The 18471-nt window shown below is 42.3% G+C and overlaps 1 protein-coding gene across 1 annotated transcript; it reads right to left on the bottom strand.

The window, feature by feature from the left end:
- Positions 1-832: 832 nt before the first annotated feature.
- SLC25A17 (solute carrier family 25 member 17) lies at positions 833-18142 on the bottom strand. Its single transcript, XM_068142523.1, has 9 exons — positions 18000-18142; positions 13335-13395; positions 12207-12273; positions 10275-10426; positions 9052-9168; positions 8192-8337; positions 6214-6309; positions 1886-1968; positions 833-1436 (listed from the first exon to the last, which is right to left on the bottom strand). Exons 1-9 carry the CDS (start codon positions 18051-18053, stop codon positions 1289-1291), a joined length of 924 nt encoding a protein of 307 aa, XP_067998624.1. The 5' UTR covers positions 18054-18142; the 3' UTR covers positions 833-1288.
- Positions 18143-18471: the final 329 nt, after the last annotated feature.

Raw genomic sequence — 18471 nt, forward strand, 5'->3', positions numbered from 1 at the left:
GGACAGGCTCCTGTCATTTGTACCCTGTGACAGAACAAGGGGCAATGGATATAAACTACAGCACAGCAAGTTCCACCTCAATGTGAGGAGGAACTTCTCTACTGTAAGGGTCAAGGAGCACTGGAACAGGCTCCCCAGAGAGGTTGTGGAATCTCCTCTGGAGACTTTTAAGACCCATCTGGATGCATTCCTGTGTGACCTGAACTACATGATATGGTCCTCCTCTGGCAGGGGGGTTGGACTCTATATCCAGAGGTCCCTTCCAAACCCTAGCATTCTGTTATCCTGTAAAACTCTTCTTCACAACAATCCTACCGCACACTTCATGACAGACACAGCAGGACTTATTTGGATTTTATGGGCTAGGACTATTGAGAAAAACTATGCAAAAAGAACATAGAAACTTGCAGTAACTGGGACAACTGTTATGACTTTTATGCTTTATGGTCAGGAAAATGTCTGGAAAGATTAGTGGAAAAATAATTAAAGCACATTTTTGAGAGGGCATGCCACTTCTGCAGCATAGGGTTGAGCTCCCTGCCTGACATGAATTCACATATTCTCACAAGGGACAGGGTTGCAGAACTTCATGCATGTCTGTGTAACAAGCCCAATTTCTTGAAGCAGCCTGAAGTACTTAGCTTGGCAAAGCAAGAGGTTTTGTTCCTCCTACCTAGCCAGTGCATGCATTCAAAAGTGCCAAGATTCAGAACAGATGGATCCAAGAAGGCAGTGTGTCTACTCACTGGTAATGTACATTCTAACAGTTCAGAAATCTCACCACAGGTATTTAGGGCAATATCCTACAGTTAAAAGAAAACTATGTCCAAAATCTTGCTCATTATGAATTAGTTTAATGAATCAAATATGAAGCAATGTAAACACAGATCAAGGAAAATAACATGAAAGCAGCCCCACCAGCTGCTGGCAGAAGGTAAAGACAGAACAATAGCTGATGATGCCTTGAGGAAAGTATGGTGAGATATTCATTCATTCCAAGAATGTCAAACAAATCATATAGTACTCAAAATTTCATGTCAAGTGCTTAAATAAGGTCTCTGCTTTGTTTTGTAACAGAGCAAGTCCACAGAAGAGCAGGGAATAGGCTATCCCTGAATTCATGGCAACAGGTCCTAAAAAGTGTGTTCCAAATTCCTCCAAATACTGGACATGGAAGTGGCTAACCGGAAAGAGAAACGGAGACAGTGAGGACCCTTTGTAACCCAGCCTGGTCTCAGAAAGGAAGCGTGTTTTCTAGACCCCACAATCTTTGGCATTGGTTCCTTTTTCATTGTCTGCGTGAATGCTTTAATCCCATGACTGTGAAGGTGGCAGCAGTCAGTTTCTCGTACACAAGAAACATAAGAGCAGCAGTAAGGACTGTCTGCAGAAGCTTTGCTTCAAGGCCTTTGTAGAGTCCCATTAATCCAAAACGCCTGAGGAGGAAAGAAACAAACATGGAAGCAAGAATGAATGACCTGCTGTAAATCAGTACAATACACAGAAAAACCAACATCACAGGTTAATGACAGCTGTAAGAATCTTAAATTCATTCTTGGCCTGAGTGACAGCTGCTTAATCATCACATTTTGAAGAGAAAATTCTGCAGAAAGCTACGTCTTCTGTGCGAGAAACTTGCTTCTTTTAAAGATGAGAGGTGAAGTAATCCGTACCCACAGATATCCTTGATACTGCTTGCTGTACAGATATTCAGGAGAATTTGGTTCTGTGTACTTACTCTGCAACATATAAGGAAAGCCAAACGGAGCCAAATGGCAACTTTCAGGGAGGGAAAAGCCCCCAAGTCAGATCCAGCAATATTTTCAACATATTAGCAAGAATCAAGTCTTCTGTCACGTTAGGAAACAACACCTGGAAAGCTCACCTCACTCTCTGTTGAAGAAGGTAGAGAATATTTCTCAGGCTGCCTAGTGTTCGGTTCTCTGGGTTCAACCTGTGGCGCCCAAACTGAAATAGAGGAAGAGTGTTTCATTGTGCTATTTCCCCATGGTGCCAGGCGGAGAAGCCAACACATGTCAAAACATCTTCCAGGTTACACTAGCCATCAGTGAAGAACTGAAGCCAAAGTTGACACTATGGACCTTTACACAGTAGACATTAAAATGGTCTGGGATATACTGCAATAGTTTGTTCTGGATTCTAAGGAAGTTTTACACGTGGCGGTATTTGCTCTCTTCCAGTTGCTCTGGAGGAAACAGTTTTCATGGTCTCCAAAGCATAATTTGCTGACTCTTAGTAGGGATAAGACATTCATAGCAAGGCAGCCACCAACAGAACAAGAGGACACAGTCTCAAGCTGCACCAGGGGAAGTATAGGCTGGATATTAGGAAGAAGTTCTTCACAGAAAGAGTGATTGGCCACTGGAATGGGCTGCCCAGGGAGGTGGTGGAGTAACCATCACTGGAAGTATTTAAGAGGAGACTGGATGAGGCACTTGGTGCCATGATTTAGTTTATTAGATGGTGTTGGGTGATAGGTTGGACATGTTGATCTTGAAGGTCTTTTCCAACCTGGTTAATTCCATTCTATTCTTTCTGACCTGATCAGCTCTCATTTACCAAAGATTCAAAGCCTCCTATGTCTGAGAAGCATAACTACACTGAGAGTGCATAGTTGAACCCTGAACTTATCTGCCCAACAATGGTCTTGGAAGAAAACATTTACAGGTTAACTGCTATGGAAGAATCCAAACTTGTGGCCTAAATACTACTTCTCTTTTATACACTGTGTTTTCTTATCCCCAAACTGGTTTTTCAGCAGGTATGATAGCTGCTGCTGTAATTTTATGTCTTGGGAGTTCAACCAGAAATTTCATCAACAACACACCAACAGTACTTTCAGCAACCTGCAAATATGAATTATTAATAAACAAGGGTTGCCACACTTGTATTTATAACAACATAGCCAAATAGCTTTTGAAGCCTCTATTATGCTTCTTTGCTAAGAGGGGTGAACTTGAGCAACTGTTTGCGGATGAGTTTCTTCCAAAACTTAGGCAACTGTTGTTTCTTAGGCATAAGAAATTAGCATTAGCAATGGGCAGAGTGCACAAGCAAATTTAGGCAATTCAGAAACTGTAAGAAAACACAGGGATGACACAGGATCCTTTGCTAATGTCTTAAGAACCCAGATGGAAACAGCAGCAACAGAATGCTACTGGAAATCTCTATTAGGCAAATACATGCTCACGATCCATTATCTTCTCATCAGCAACTAACTCATTTGATATTGATAAATCAATGTTAAAGGTTATTGCCAGAAGCTCTGACATGCCCCAAAACATTGCTAATGAGGTTTCAAATTACAATGCCAGTTGTCACTGCCCAGATTACTCATAGTTTTCCAAACTACACCAGGATTAGGTGCTTCCTCCTCCTCTTTTTCCACCACCATGCTATTTTTGTACTGCAAACAAAGGTTTGTCCAGGGGAAGCTAATTTCTCCTAGGACATCAATACTTCACTGATTGCTGCAGAAGATTTCCCAAAGGAACTAGCGTTCTCTACACCAGAGAAAAGAGGCTTTTAAAGAGAAGTTTTCACCCAGGATCAGTGAGAACATTAACAGTATTGCTATCTCTCCAGAGGGAAATTTAATTTACCTACTGTTTACTGACACATAGGCTAAAGAACAATTTGACTGCATAATGAGTAACACCAGTGCCATCTATTTTTAATGACTGAAAAGGAGATAGGCATACCAAATGACAAAGCTGGAAGCTGCTTCCCGCTATCCATTACACAGAATAACTGCTCATTACCAGGAAGCAGAAGAGTGCCTTGTCAAAATGGTGAAAGCAAAAGGTGTAGAGACATCATTACAGAGAACCCTACTAATTTTCAAACAATAAGTTTCTGATGTTTTCAGGTTGAGGAGTCCTGTACTCATACCTTAATGACAGAACATGATGATGATGTGCAAGTTTTTATGAATGATGAAGTTTCTACTAGCTTGTAAATCTGCTGCAATGGTTTCAAAAAGCCCACAGCTACACAAAATATACTTCATGCAGCATTTTATTTATGAAAATACTAAACCTCTAGTCATAACTCTTTTTTTTAAAGTCACTTAGTGTGAATAACAAAAATTTCAGCAAATCTAACAATGGCAGCTTTAGATTAGAAAGCAAACTGCCAGGTAGTGCAAGTCTGAACTGGACAGCACAAGCATCACAGATGCATGCTTCTGCTGTCCTGGACAGAAGTGTTCAGGGTTTCTGGCTATTACTTCTTTCATAGAGGAAAGGGAAAGAAATCACTCCTAGTGACTGCAGAACTACAGACAAGGTCCTTGTATTCCACATTATCACAGGGAGAGGATGGACTGGTATTGACAAGTAGCATATAGGCCCCCCCATTTCACAGTGGCCTGCTGGGAGAAAAATCCTTCCACCATGACACTGCTGGCTAGCTGTGCTCCAGCAGAAAGGAAGCTCATCACTGCTCAGGCAAGTGAGCAAGTGAGCAGCTGACTTCAGCTGAGGTGAGCAATGTGCAGCAGCTGGTTAGCAGATCAAGCTGGCAGCACAACTTAACAGAACTGCCCTGGTTTTGAAGAATGAATGTCGCCAAGAGACAGAATTTTCACAATGACAAAAGGAGACAGACAGAACATGAAAAGTCTAGTAACCATTTCTACAGCAAGCACAGAGAAGAGCAAGAGTTGAAGCTGTAACATTAATACAGCCCTATGAAAACTGCCCTGTCATGCAATTTAAAGCTAAACTGGACCACTCCAACTTTCTTCCAATCCTGCTTCACACCCAGCAGAGAAAGCAGCACAGATTTAAAACACACTGATGCTGCAATTTATCCAAACAAAGCTATATTTATTCACATGTTCTTCTGTATCTGTACTTCAGTAGAAGTCTGTGTTATTAGGTTAACTTCTGAGGTGTGTCCAGGTTGTTAAAAGCAAAGACACCAAAGGAAGGTAATAGCTCAGCTATCACCAAACTTCAGAAAAGGTGACTGCTGACAAAACTACAGTGTGGCTGACACATCAACAGTGCAGGTGCCATTCTGGGCACCATTAGGGTGGTGAGGTAGAGAGCTTTGCAGACAGAAAAGTTTTACCTAGTGTCTTTTCAGGGTAGCAGCAAACACACAGTAAATATATTCAAGTCCTGTTGGTTTGAAATAGAGCATCTAAACTATCCAAAAAATCAAAACACATTTAGTCCACCCCAATTAGAGGGAAGAAAAACTAAATTAATCACAAAACTTGCATGAAAGCCACTTGATGAAAGCCAGATGAAAACTTGCATGAACCAGATGAAAACTTGCATGAAGACCAGATGAACAAGAAAAATCTCCAATTAGACAAGTCTGAAAAGAAATAATTCTACTAATTCTGCAAATTTATGCTCATTTCAGAACATGATAATGGTTTTACCATGCAAGCAAGTTAAGGCTTCTCCTCACTTTGGAAAACATCCCTAAATTTTATGGGGAAACTTTAACTGGTACAAAAGAAGCAACAGAATGCTTGTTCATGTATGGCCAGGTCTCCTCTCCACTCACCAACTTTTATCATGTTTCAATATTACAACAATATTGGCACATACTGAGGGCAGCAGCATTATCCAGCATACATACAGATTACAAGTGAGAATAAATTCCAGTGTTTCCATTACCATTACAATTCGTGCACAAGGCCAGGCAAGTGGTTAAAGATATTATTTATGAGGGAGATCAGCTTCCCCTGATGATTCATATCCTGGCTACTGACAAGGGCAGGCCATCACACAAATAAAACAAAACTTAAGAAGAGAACTTTTTTGGATTAGCCCAGGTCATCTAGAAACAAACTAGCTTTAGAGGATTCAATTTTAACTGCCCACTTGACACAAAGTATATATTCAAAGAACTAAATGTACATTTTGGTAATGCATAGCAGCAATGTGGAGCATTAGCTTCTGTGAGACACTGGACCAATGCATTATGTTGCAAATCCTAGCAGCCACCTGCAACAAACATGCATCAGGAATTCCAAGTTCTATCAGAATCTGTCAGTACAGGATCAAAGAAGAGAGGCATTGTTATCAGTGACTTGCATCATGCAAAAGGAGCTCCCAAAGTGATGGGTTCATTAACAAAAAAGGAAAGCCACAGGAAAAAAGGAAAGCCATACACATAAGGCTTGCATTATGGAGTCAGAGGCAGTTGCCCTGAAATGGAATTATTACTTACCCGCAGAATTGACTGTACTGTCTGCAGAGGATAAGTGAGTGTGGTGGCAACTGCTTTGGCTATTGCACCAATGACAAAAGCATCCAAAGATGTGAGCTGTTCAACAGATAAAGAATATATTACTTCCACATAGTACCAAACCAGTCAGTTACCCATATGTATTTGAAGGTTCTGGTGCCTGCTACCAGGTTATTTAAGTAGCCTTGGCATAAAGATCTCATCAAGTCTTCTCACTTTAAAGACTTAGTTATAGTTCAGCCAACCAAGGTTTATTTGTAACTTCTACCTGCTCATAAGCTTTTGCACTCCTCACTCAAAGAAAGTGGTGATAGAGCTATATGACTAGATCAGTTTAAAGCACCAAGAGTAGACAACAGATAGGGGAGTAGCATTTCAACACAGCACCAATCAATAAGCATTTCAACTTTTGCAACATGTGAGCTAATAAGTTACACATCACTTGTGGAAAAAGTGACATTTAAAAGACTCTTTGAACATCACTCTATAGCCCTGATACATAATCACAATGCTGTGAGGCAGAATCTTAAGTCTTGATGACATAGGCAAAGAGTCTTATCCCTTAAGAACACCTGCTGAAAGCCTATCCTCATCTCCAAACCCACAACATTCCATGATGCACCAAATACACCTAAGCCAATTACATTGCATCTCAGTCTAACAGTGTGAATTATCACTGAAAATAAGCAGGTGTCCCTATCAAACCATGCCCCAAATTTGTAAATGATGTTGATTTCAATCAAAAATACACACACATAGGCCCATCTTTGAAAAGACAATCTGATATATTTAATCAGGAAAAGATAAAATAGGAGGAAAAACGTTGCCCAAAATAAAAATTAACATTGCTAGGGGGGAAAAAAAAAAAGTATGCTTCCTCTCCACTGATCAGGGACAAAACATGCCCTAATTTAAGGCAGAACTAAGTAACCAAAAAGAAACACAAGAAATAAACATAGCAATTGGCCAACAGACGAACAACAACACAGAGGGAAGCTCAGTTTGTTGCTCAAAAAAATGTATTGTCCATTGTAGCTGGAGAGAGCCATTAGGTACAGAGTGCTACAGCTGTAGTCTTGACTACAGATAAATGAGGCTTGGGTTTTTACCATGATGCATGATCTCATGTAAAAATAATTTCACTATGTCTTGAGAAGAACCAAAATGGCTTTAACATATTGATATGATCTAGCAATTTAACACAGCCAAATGCATTCTGAAGTCACAAACGAACAGCAAAGCACTGCAGCTCATACATATGCTATGGCAATATCATAAATTATAACCAAATGCTGTTCAGTTTGCTAGAACATAAAAGGAACATGAGTTCAGGTGAGCTGCTATAAGGAAAAAGAATCAAGAAAAAAGGGACTGCAAATCAGGGACAGAAAAGTGATTCTACCTCAGTTTAAAGAATCAGGGAGGTGTGGTTGCAATGTTCAGTTCTAGTGTCCATCCTTGGAAAAAGAATATTGGAAAATAGAGGGCTTCAGGAAAAGCACTACTCAAATGACAGAGTCCAGAAGAAATCTGTGATAGTTCAAAGGCTCTATGTGCTTGAGTTACTGGGGAAAGGGTTAAAGAGGTGACTTCTGAACAGCCTGTACATCCAGAGTTATATTTAAAATTAAACAAAAACAACCCAGATATATTAGAATTGAACTCTCTACTTTAAATCAAAGACCTGTGAACAAATCTAAACAAATGGGGATAAGAAGTGCACTTTTATTTTTACTGGAAGAGGAATTCATCCTTGGAATACATTCCCTAGGGATGTGAAAGATTCACGTCTCACTTCACAATGATGGAATTTTTAGAAGCTATATTAACTCAAAAGAAACTCAAGAATACAAGAGGCAAAAAGCAAACCTACATTCCTGAATTTGCTCAAGCAACACATGTCAAAGAACTTGTCTTATAAAGGAGCATGTCCCATTACCTGGCCTCAAAACATACTCACTTGCTGCTGCTTTTTCAACAGCTTGCGCTTGAAGCCTTCATAAAACATGAACTGTATGGCAGGGTTGAAGACCAGTAGCAAGGAGGGGAAAGTACCATTCCATAAAGCTAAGACTCCTTCATCTCTTATTATCTGATGAAAGGCATCTGAGGAAAAAGGTGTACAAAAATCTTTAAAAAGAGCAAAAAAACCCACTGAGTACCAAATTCTAACTGCAGAAGAGGACAAGCTACACTCAAAGCCTAAAATTTGAAGTGTATCAAAATCCACTGTAGTCTTTTATGTGACTTTTTAAAGCTTCCATTGTAATCTGGATGGTAATGGAAAAACTAGTGACCAAGGAGGTTCTTGCTCACATTACCATAAACAAAACTTATCATCTGCTCTTTTTTAGTACAAGCTCTTTTTAGAAACTACACTGGTTTTAGTACAAGCTCAGCATCAACATCAAGGTCTTCTAAACATTCTTCAAATCATCAATCTTTATTTTCAAAAGGAAGACAGCCTGAGCATGCAGGTGATTAAGAGATTGAGGCAAGTGAAGTTTAATTTGCAGATTGTCTGTCCCAGCTACCAGAAGCTACTCTGCTCCAAAAGTGAGCATGTTAACTTTTGTTAGAAGATGCCTGCCCATGCAAAAGGTATTTTAGTTACAGGTGTGCATACTACAAACTCTTAATTACCATCAGAACTGGCTAAGTGCAGCTCCCTGTAGAACTCAGTGACTGCAAAGTCACAGGGAAGCAGAGAGACTCCAGAGTGAAATCTATTACATAAATAAAGGTCTTCAAACTTGAGAGGCCTTGGTGCATTTCATGTGATGAAATTCTCTTTGGCTGAAGACAAGAACAGGTGCTTACCTATTATGCCTTTATAATTGGTTGGTACAATGTCTTCATTTCTAAACTTTGCTCCCTGCAGCTTCAGACGTGTGTTCACTACCCAAAGAGGAGTAGTCAAGAGTACATTCACTACACCTAAGGCATAATATAGCACAAAGAAAATCAGCAAGACCCACAAGAAGGTTTTAAACATTTTATTGCACCCTTTTACCCCAATTCAAACGCTCCTGAAATGACACAGCATAAGTACACTTAAGGAGGGAAACACAGGATTCTGCAAAAATTTCAAGTAAGGCTCAGAACTGGCCAGAGATGACTTGATTACAGTAATAAACCCCAACACAAAAGCTTGAAAGCCAGAAAAGCCAACTTAATTTCCTTCCTTAGTTCCCCCAAGTATTCAACCATTCATTACACCTACAAGAAACAAGAGCCTTCCTCTACCCACCACCCCACCAAAACAAAAACCAACCAATCCCAAAAACAAATAACCAAACAGGAAAAGAAAACCAAACCCACCACCAACCCCAAACAAAACCAGCCCATTACCCAGGCCTGTTTTGCAAGATGTTTTTAAAATCAGCTTGTCTCAGTACCCTTGCATGAGCAATTGTTCCTGCAGAATTTTCTAGCGGGCACAGAGTAGCAATTTTTCACACTGGATTTGCTAGAAAAGCCACTAATGCCATTGTCCCTTCAAAGAAACCTCTGCAGCATGCAAGTACGAGGAAGGGATGCATAATAACTTATAGTCCCACTGCACCTGTATTTAAGTAGGGATTTACTGTCACCTTAAGGTGACAACCCAAAAAGAAGCCTGAAAACTGTCACCCACATTAAAAACTCTAAATTACTGCAGTTGAAAATATCTCAGAACTGACAGATAAGAAATAGAAACGTTTTATTCCTCTGGAAAAAAAATAAATATCACCTCTCCCTGCCACTTGTCTTCAGCATCTAAATACTGATGTTTAGAGACCATGGCAAACAACATCTCAAACACAAATAAAATACTAGATGACAACGGTGCTGTGCTTTGTGCCAGAATTCACAACAACAACAATTCATGTATCTATTTATGAGGCAGGGAAGGCACAGAAGAGCAGTTGGAACTCTACAATGAAGCAGTGCACACAGTGGGAGGTGCAAGCACTCAAAGTGACCTCCAGTAGAGGGGAAAAAAATAGCTATAATACACTTGAAAACACATTTTGAATGAAATTGAGATTTTTCAGAATTACCTGCAACAACCCCAAGAACCAAGTCTTTCCCAGTTGTTGAACTCTGACCTTTGACCCAGAGGGCTTTAAGACTATTAAATGTATAAAAATAAACAAAATTGGAGCAGCAGAGGCTGGAGATAACAGGGAACCATCCTCGATATGGTGCCAACCTAACGGAGAGGAAAAAGTCACAGGAAGGATCAGCAAAGTATTTAGGTGATCTGGTGGATTTTAGATGTCAGTCCTAAAAGAGGACAAAAGCATAGGGAAGAAAGTAAAGCTGTTTGACAAACACAGAAAGTCCATTTGCGTTATCCACACGAGAAAAGCAGTGTCACACACGTGTTACGTGAGACGAGACTCCACAAGCTAATGCAAACAAGATGTTTATGATCTTGCATCACATTTCAGATTTGTTGTCATTTGTGGCTTTTTTTGGGTTATTCTGAACATCTCTCATTGCTTAGTCAGGCCTTCCCAATACTTTTGGAAGAAACAATGCTCCCCATTTGCCAGAATGTTTTTTGTTTTACAGGAAAGGGAGGACGAGCACTTTTGCAATCTCTCCACTTCAGTTCACTTTTTGGTTCCTTCCTTTTTAACCGTTTTTTGTTTTCTTTTAATAATTGAAGTTTACTTGCTGCCCTCATGTGGCAAAAGTAATGCAGGAATGTGAACAAAGCAGATCTCTGAGAAGTACCATTACTGACCAAGTTAAACTTTTGTCAACTTTTGCATCCTCAAACTTCTAATGTACTTCAGTTCCAGGGATTTACTTGGGAAAATACTTGTAACAAGGACGCACAAACCACTGTTTTTCCCAGCCAGCACAGCTCAGGCTACGTGACAAATACTAAATACAGCCCCTGTACACTGCACTGGTTAGGCCACACCTCAAGTACTGTGTCCAGTTCTGGGCCCCTCAGTTTAGGAAGGATGTTGACTTGCTGGAGCATGTCCAGAGAAGGGCAACAAAGTTGGTGAGGGGCTTGGAACACAAGCCCTATGAGGAGAGGCTGAGGGAGCTGGGGTTGCTTAGCCTGGAGAAGAGGAGACTCAGGGGTGACATTATTGCTGTCTACAACTACCTGAAGGGGGGTTGTAGATAGGCAGAGGTTGGTCTCTTCCCCCAGGCAGCCAGTACCAGAACAAGAGGACACAGTCTCAGGCTGCGCCAGGGGAGGTTCAGGTTGGAGGTCAGGAGGAAGTTTTACACAGAAAGAGTGATTGCCCATTGGAATGGGCTGCCCGGGGAGGTGGTGGAGTCACCATCGCTGGAGGTGTTCAGGAGGAGACTTGATGGGGTGCTTGGTTGCATGGTTTACTTAATTAGGTGGTGTTGGATGATAGGTTGGACGCGATGATCTTGAAGGTCTCTTCCAACCTGGTCTATTCTATTCTATTGCACAGCATTGCTGAAAGTTGATAGATCTTGAATCTCACCAGAATAGAGCCACTTGTTATTTACTTTCACCTGCTCAGGAGAAAAAAAAACCCCAACTTCTAACTGGGACACCATCTCAATTCTCCTGCTGAAAGTGGCTCAGCCACCTGAGGAGTTTCATCCTTGTTGTGAGAAACAGACACACCCAAGAATCCAGGCAGATGAAGCTGGTTTATCAGGTACCTGAAGGGACAGTTGTGTACAAACCTGCATTTCCAAGGAGGCACAGCTACCTCACTCATGGAGGCACAGTTACATCACTGAACAGATCAATTGCATAAAGTGCTCAAGAAAGTTAATCCAAATTAGTTGGAGTCAAGGATACAAGATTATGCAAGTCCTATCAAACTTACATGGAGACATTTTAATTCAGAATAAAAACCACTGTCCACTGAAATAGGGGCTAATGATTCTACTTTAAAAGCAAATTCAAATTAGTTTCAGAGCTTGTCTACATGAAGACAGGCAGAAAATTAGTGACAGGCAGAAAATTCGTATCTACTCACAGGCCCTCTTCTTTGATTATTTCCAGTAGAACTGCTGGTGTTGTCTTAGACTTCCGTTTCTCATCAACTGGAAAACAGAAGAATCAAACTTTTAAATTATTTTTAGCACACATTCTGAAGTCCTAATCCTTCCTATTCTGAACATACACCAGTGGAGCACATTTCTTCTTTCTAATAAAGGACAGACATTCCCTCTTTCTGCAGCAATTCCAGAAAGCACGTCCTTATTTTAATTTGCTAGGTAAGGCTACTTCCTCCTTTAGTTTTTTTCTTTAATTCTTCCCCAGGCTAGCTGGCTCTGTTGTGCACCACAGCCATCTGTGGTTACCAATTCTAACTGTTGTGACATAAACTGAAGGCAAGCTCCCCTTAGGTAACAGACTAGAATTTGCCCTGCCTAGCTGCTCACAAAGTTGTTCCTTGCATTCCAGACTAGCACCATTAGCAGAGCAATCTCTTAATCTGCAGACAGCTAAACCTTGACAAAACACTGTCTCTTCCTGCATTGAAAGCTGCTCAATAGTGACATGGTGCTCATTTCTCGACCACATATTTCTAATGATTTGGTTGATGATCTCCCACTAGGTCTCAACAGCACTTTAGTGACAGCACCAAAATGTTTGGTGATTCTGTGACTTTCGATTAGAAGACAGAGCATTGGAACAAAAAAGGTCATATCCAGATGTTTCTTTGTAAATACTTCATGTTGCTACTCCTGTTTTTAACCCTCATTTTCCCCTTTAAACCATTCTCAGGAATGATTCTCAATTTGTTTTCCATGATGCTGCCCCTGCGTTTTAGAGTGTTAGCAGCAGCCAAAAGCAAACAACACACATGCAACCCTGGGTAATCCCATATCTTTCTTTTTGGTCTTAGATAACAATTTAAAAGCCATGCCTGGCAATAGATCACACAGCCTTTTCAGCTAATTAGAAGGTTGCCCAATACTTTTGAAAGGGACAATTACCCCTCAGCTAGAAAAATGGTATTAGTGATCAAATAGCGCACTATATAGATGAGATTCCCGTTCATCCAATTCATAGGTCCCCCTGCAGCCACCCTTACAAGTGCCCAAGCCAAGATGAACAAAAACACCACCATATAAAGAAACTAGAGATTGACACTTACCCTGAAGTCTAAGCCTAGCTGTATCCAAAGGAAAAAATACAGTCATTGCAGTCATACTGCCCTGAAAAACAAAATAAACTGGCTATATCGCATGTTGGTAGCTCTGTACTCCCTTTTGTAGCTCTTCACTTCTCATCCAGAAACCAGTCACTGAGTAAGTTTAAAAGGAGGATGAACTCTATGCGTAACAATGTTATTTTGAATGGGAGGTTTGGTCCTGTGCTATCCAACCACTAAAGCTTCTTAAATGCAAGAGCCAGAAGCCACTCTCCTTTACAACAGGGTTAAATACTGTACTTGCAAATGCTCATCAAGCAGCTGTTCCCTCTCTCTCTCCACTAGCATTCAGCCTCATCTTTCTCTAGCACTCCAACATTAATATTGCACAGCTTTTGGAAAAGATCTCAAACCCAAAAAGACCCTGGCTTGGTGTAAGCCTGTTAACACTCCATGGTAGTATTAAATGCAATTAGTGGCTGCTGAAGCTGTGGCACTGTCCCATCATCAGCCATGCAAGCCATTTAAATGCTGGAATGGTCTGGTACCACAAGCCACACATGCACTGTGTTTAAAGCACAAGGCATAGTCTGACTTGAACTTTCTAGACCTAGGTTATGCCATACATTTAAGCAAGCTTTGCCTCTGGAAACACTCCAGCTCCCAAGTAGGCTGCTTGGACCTATCTCTGCAACCAGCAAGAGAGGAATATTTTCCAGGTGGTGTTTCCTCCAAGACAACTCTTGGCTGAAATCTTAACAAGACTTCAGTTTTTCCAGTTTTCACAACACCCGGTAGCAGAAGAAAGGAAACACTGGGCCATAACTACCTGGTTGTTTTAACTCATTTGCTTAGGGCTCTAACCAAAAAGGTTGGTTCTGCTCTCCCATATACTCCTGTGTGCTTATTCTCAGTATCTGCTGTGCACAGGCTGGACAGCCAGCAGGACTAGTGACCCATTTGACTAGAAATTCACAAATAAATTTCAGTTAGAAGGCTACTACCAGCACAAAAAAAGTGCCAGAAAGAGCCAAAACAGCTTCCTAATGACAGCTGCATTAGGGCAGCTCTGAAAACAATCTCAAAACAGTCTCACACAGCTATACACAAAACAGCCACATGACTGCACGGTCACTGCAAGTTCCAGCATTCTGCAACTCCATTTATCCCACCTCCACCCTCCCAAAGTGGTATTTATCCTAAGTCCTACTCTCAATGCAATCAATTTTACAGCAACACACAACACTTGCACTCAAAATCAGAAAACGGGGAAGTAGTCTGGGCAATGGCACACAGGAGAAACGGGTAGGCACAAGGTACAGAACACAAATTTCAGTTAGACCTACAATGATCGGATATCTAGTCCAACTGCCTGACCACTTCAGGGCCGCACAGAAGTTAAAGCACATCATTAAGGGCATTGTCCAAACACCTTTTACACACTAAGAGTTTTACAGCATCAATCACCTCTCTAGGTAGCTTGTTACAGTGTTAGACCACTCTCTCAGTAAAGAAATGCTTCCTAATGTCCACTCTAAACCTTCCCTGGCACAGTTTTGAACCACTCCTGCACAAGCCTGAACTGGTTTAAAACATGTATTAAGCTACAGATCAGCAGAATCGTGAAATAACTCTGCTGATCTAACAGACTACTGCCAGTAAAAGATAACTGGTACCATCTACCCTCCTTTTCCTAAACACAAAAAGAAATTCAGAAGAGTTCAGTTTATACACCCAGGAAAAAAGTAACAACTCAACAGCATGGTGAGAAGATTGCCAGAAGCATTATACGGAGAAGACAGGATTTCATAGCTAGATGAGAGAGGACTTTTCCTGCAGCAAAAAAAAACCCCTTGAGATGGGCTCAGATTCCTCAATGAATTGCACTTGAGACCAACAGTTCCATAGTAACTCATATTACTGGTTGCAGGAATGTATCCTAAAAATGTAGGGCCCTGTACTGCTGAAAGGGAGAAGTTCACAGTCAGCCTTCCCACCACCTCCCTGTCTGTGCCGAATCTTGGTAGCTTGCCAAGTCATGCTGTTGCTGAATAATCACTAGGACAGGTACAAACTGGCTTAAGCAATCCCATGTCTTGGTCAGCTGCATTTGGTGCTCCTGCCTCCTCTGTTTTAGTGGCTTAGTTTTTTGGGCACTTACACCAGGATGCAGACAAGGAAACTAATTTGTCAGAAAAGTAACTTTTTCCACTGGGTTACTTCAGTCAGAGCAGTTCCCTCATCAGCCGTACCAGCACATAAACAGCTGCGCAGTAGCCAAGAAGTGGCAGTAAGCAGCCAGAACAAATGGCCTGAGGCTACTGCTACCAAAAAGCGATGTGCAGGAGCACAGCCTAAAGTTTGATTTGCTAAATAATAAACATTTTAATACACATTAGAAGGGAAAAAAATGTTTTCAGACAACATTCAGAGTCAAAAAATGCAGCTTGACTACTGCGTGACGCTCCTACAAAACTCTCATTCCTATGGCTTGGGTAGGAGGAAGGTTAGTTTATAAGCAGAGTTAATAAATACTTATGCAATTCAATTAACATTCACAGAAGTCAATCACTTCTTTTTTTGCTGCTCTCTGAAGTATTCATTTGTCCCAGGCTTAATTAGTTAGCCTAGAAGATAATGAACTTTCACCATACTAGAACAGAAACAAGGATTATCACGTGTGATCTGACATGTTCTTCTGACTCGTTACCTCAGCACAGTTCTGTGGGTTAATTCTTGCATCACATCCACCTATCAGTGTGCTTCATAATAATTTAAATAAATGGTGAGGCAATATCAGAAGAGTTAATACCCATGACAAAGGTCTTGCCAAAATTTAAGTATTGCAGAAATCTTTACTATAAAAAGAAGAATCAATAAACCGAGGTTTCCAGCATAAGGCTGTGTGAACACACACACAAAAACAGCAAACACCAACTCCCCACCCACCCAAAAAAACCAACACAACCACCAAAACAACCTACACCAAACCAACCAACCAAAAATCAACCACCAAACCCCCAAACAAACCAAACAAAAATCCCAAGAAAAAGTAAAAGTCACATCATTAAAAATTCTTGTTTCAGAACTTCATATGAATATTAGTGGCAGTAAGTGGAAGACACGAGCACACGGAAGTCCAATCGCTCCAAAATGTGTTCTATCCCTTCATAATGACATCACTGCTCAGATGGAAGCATCATCAATACAATGAAGAATTCCTACTAACACCACCAAGGAACCTGAGATGCCATTTCATTACCAATTTAAAGTTTATGGCTGGTTTCATAAAGGTGGATTATATCACAAAATCTGTTCAAGAACACAGTCTGATTATAGTGGTCTGCATTTGAGAGCAAGAAACCGCCAGTGAGGACTAGAAACTACTACCTACTCCATACAAATCAGCAAAAGGAGAGCAAGAAGTATTTCAATAATGTGATCATTTCTTGAAAGTGGAAACAAAATCCCTTTGATGCTTAAGTGAGCAGATGCAAACACTTTAAAGAACAGACAATCTCTCATTTATTTATATATGATAGGGCAAAACACACTTTAGAGTAGTTTTTATCTTTCAGAACCAGCCTTAGTTATTCAATAACATTTAGTGAGTTACGTCCTACATAAGGCATTGTGAGTTAAGGACTCATAAGAGGAAACTTTGCCAGAAGAATGGATCAGCAATTACTGAAATACACATTTAGATGTTCTTGTCTCTCTGGAATAACCCAAGAGTAGAACTGCAGCAACTGGGCAGCCTGCTCCAGTGCTTGGTAACCCTTTCAGTGAAGAAATCTTCTGTAATATCCAATATAAACCTCCCTTTGCACAACTTGCAAACAAATAGTCTCGTCCTATTGCTTCTAACTTGGGGAAAAAAGACTGACATCCTTTCAGGTGGTTGTATAGCGTGGTAAGATCTCCCCTCAGCCTCCTTTTCTGTAGGCTAAACACCCCAGTTCCCTCACCCACCCCCTCATAAGACTTGTTCTCTAGACCCTTCAGCAGCTTCGCGGCCCTTCTTTCAACACACTGCAGCCTCAATGTCTGTCTTGTAGCGAGGGCCCCACACCTGAACACGGTATTGGAGGTGCAGCCTCGCCAGTACTGCACACGAGGAGTGTCGCTGCCCTGCTCCTGCTGGCCGCACTGTTCCCTGTAGAAGGCAGGATGCTGTCTGCCGCCTTGGCCACCTGAGCACACTGCTGGATTACGTTCAACCAGTTGTCAAAATCCACATGCAAAATCAGTGACCAGCAAAACGAGGGTTTTGCAAGCGGCGTGCTCACACGGGATGAGTGCCAGAGAAGAGACTCAGTGTCGGGGAGCCTTCATCCCAGACCCTCTCCTAGTGACTACGAAGAACTCGGGCACGGCGGCGCAGGGGTCGCACCTCAGCCAGGTTACCCCAGCCCTGCCAGGCCGCACCGCCCTACCCTCCGCACACCTCCGAAGCCGCCCCCTCAGGCGCGGACCCCCAGACAAAAGCTTGAAGAGGCCTGCGACCTCCCCAGCACCCCCCTGCCAGGCCACCTTGCCTGCCCTTCCCCTCCACTCGTCAACCAGACCCCTCCCCGCTCCGACCTCGGCCCCGTCGCCGGCCGCCGACGAGATGCCCCCTCCCCCCACCCGGCGCCGCTCGCAACGAGCCCCGACCCCCTCGCTCACCACAGCGCCAGACACGGCGTGCACCAGGCTCTCGTAAGAGACGATGGAAGACATGGCCACAACTCTAGCGGGCTCCGCCGCCAGCCGGTCCGACCGCACCTCGGCACCGGCGAGAGCCGGGCTGCCCGCCTCCGCCTCCTGTCCCGCCATGGCGCCCGCCCTCCCGTCACGTGCCGCCTCGCCCCGCCCGCCGCCGCCGGCTCCTGCGCGCTGTGGGGCAGGCTGGCGGCGGAGGCTGCGGGAGAGCCGCGGCGGGGGTGGGTGGAAGGAGAGCTTTAGGCGGGAAGTTTAGCTGTCAAGCAGCAAGCCGGGGGAGATGCGGGGTTCATGGACAGCCTGGGCACTGAAGAGCTGGTTGAGTGGAAGACTCTTCAGATCTGAAGTGCTTTTTCTGTATCTAGATTTGTATGTCAGATTGTCGGTGTTGTTTTTTTCCCCCTCTATTCTGAGTAGTTCTTACCTCATACAAGCT

Source organism: Melanerpes formicivorus, unplaced genomic scaffold, assembly GCF_026170545.1.
Source record: "Melanerpes formicivorus ecotype bairdi unplaced genomic scaffold, bMelFor1.0.p_v2 SCAF_8, whole genome shotgun sequence".
Lineage (NCBI taxonomy): Eukaryota > Metazoa > Chordata > Aves > Piciformes > Picidae > Melanerpes > Melanerpes formicivorus.

Bases quoted from the DNA above. Each gene is read 5' to 3' on its own strand.
- SLC25A17 (XM_068142523.1), bottom strand. From the start codon at position 18,053: ATGTCTTCCATCGTCTCTTACGAGAGCCTGGTGCACGCCGTGTCTGGC. The intron at 9,169-10,274 runs GTAATTCTGAAA...ATTATGCCTTAG, and splicing joins GGTTCTTGGGGTTGTTGCAG to GTGTAGTGAATGTACTCTTG. The intron at 1,437-1,885 runs GTGAGCTTTCCA...TTTCCTCCTCAG, and splicing joins CTTCTTCAACAGAGAGTGAG to GCGTTTTGGATTAATGGGAC.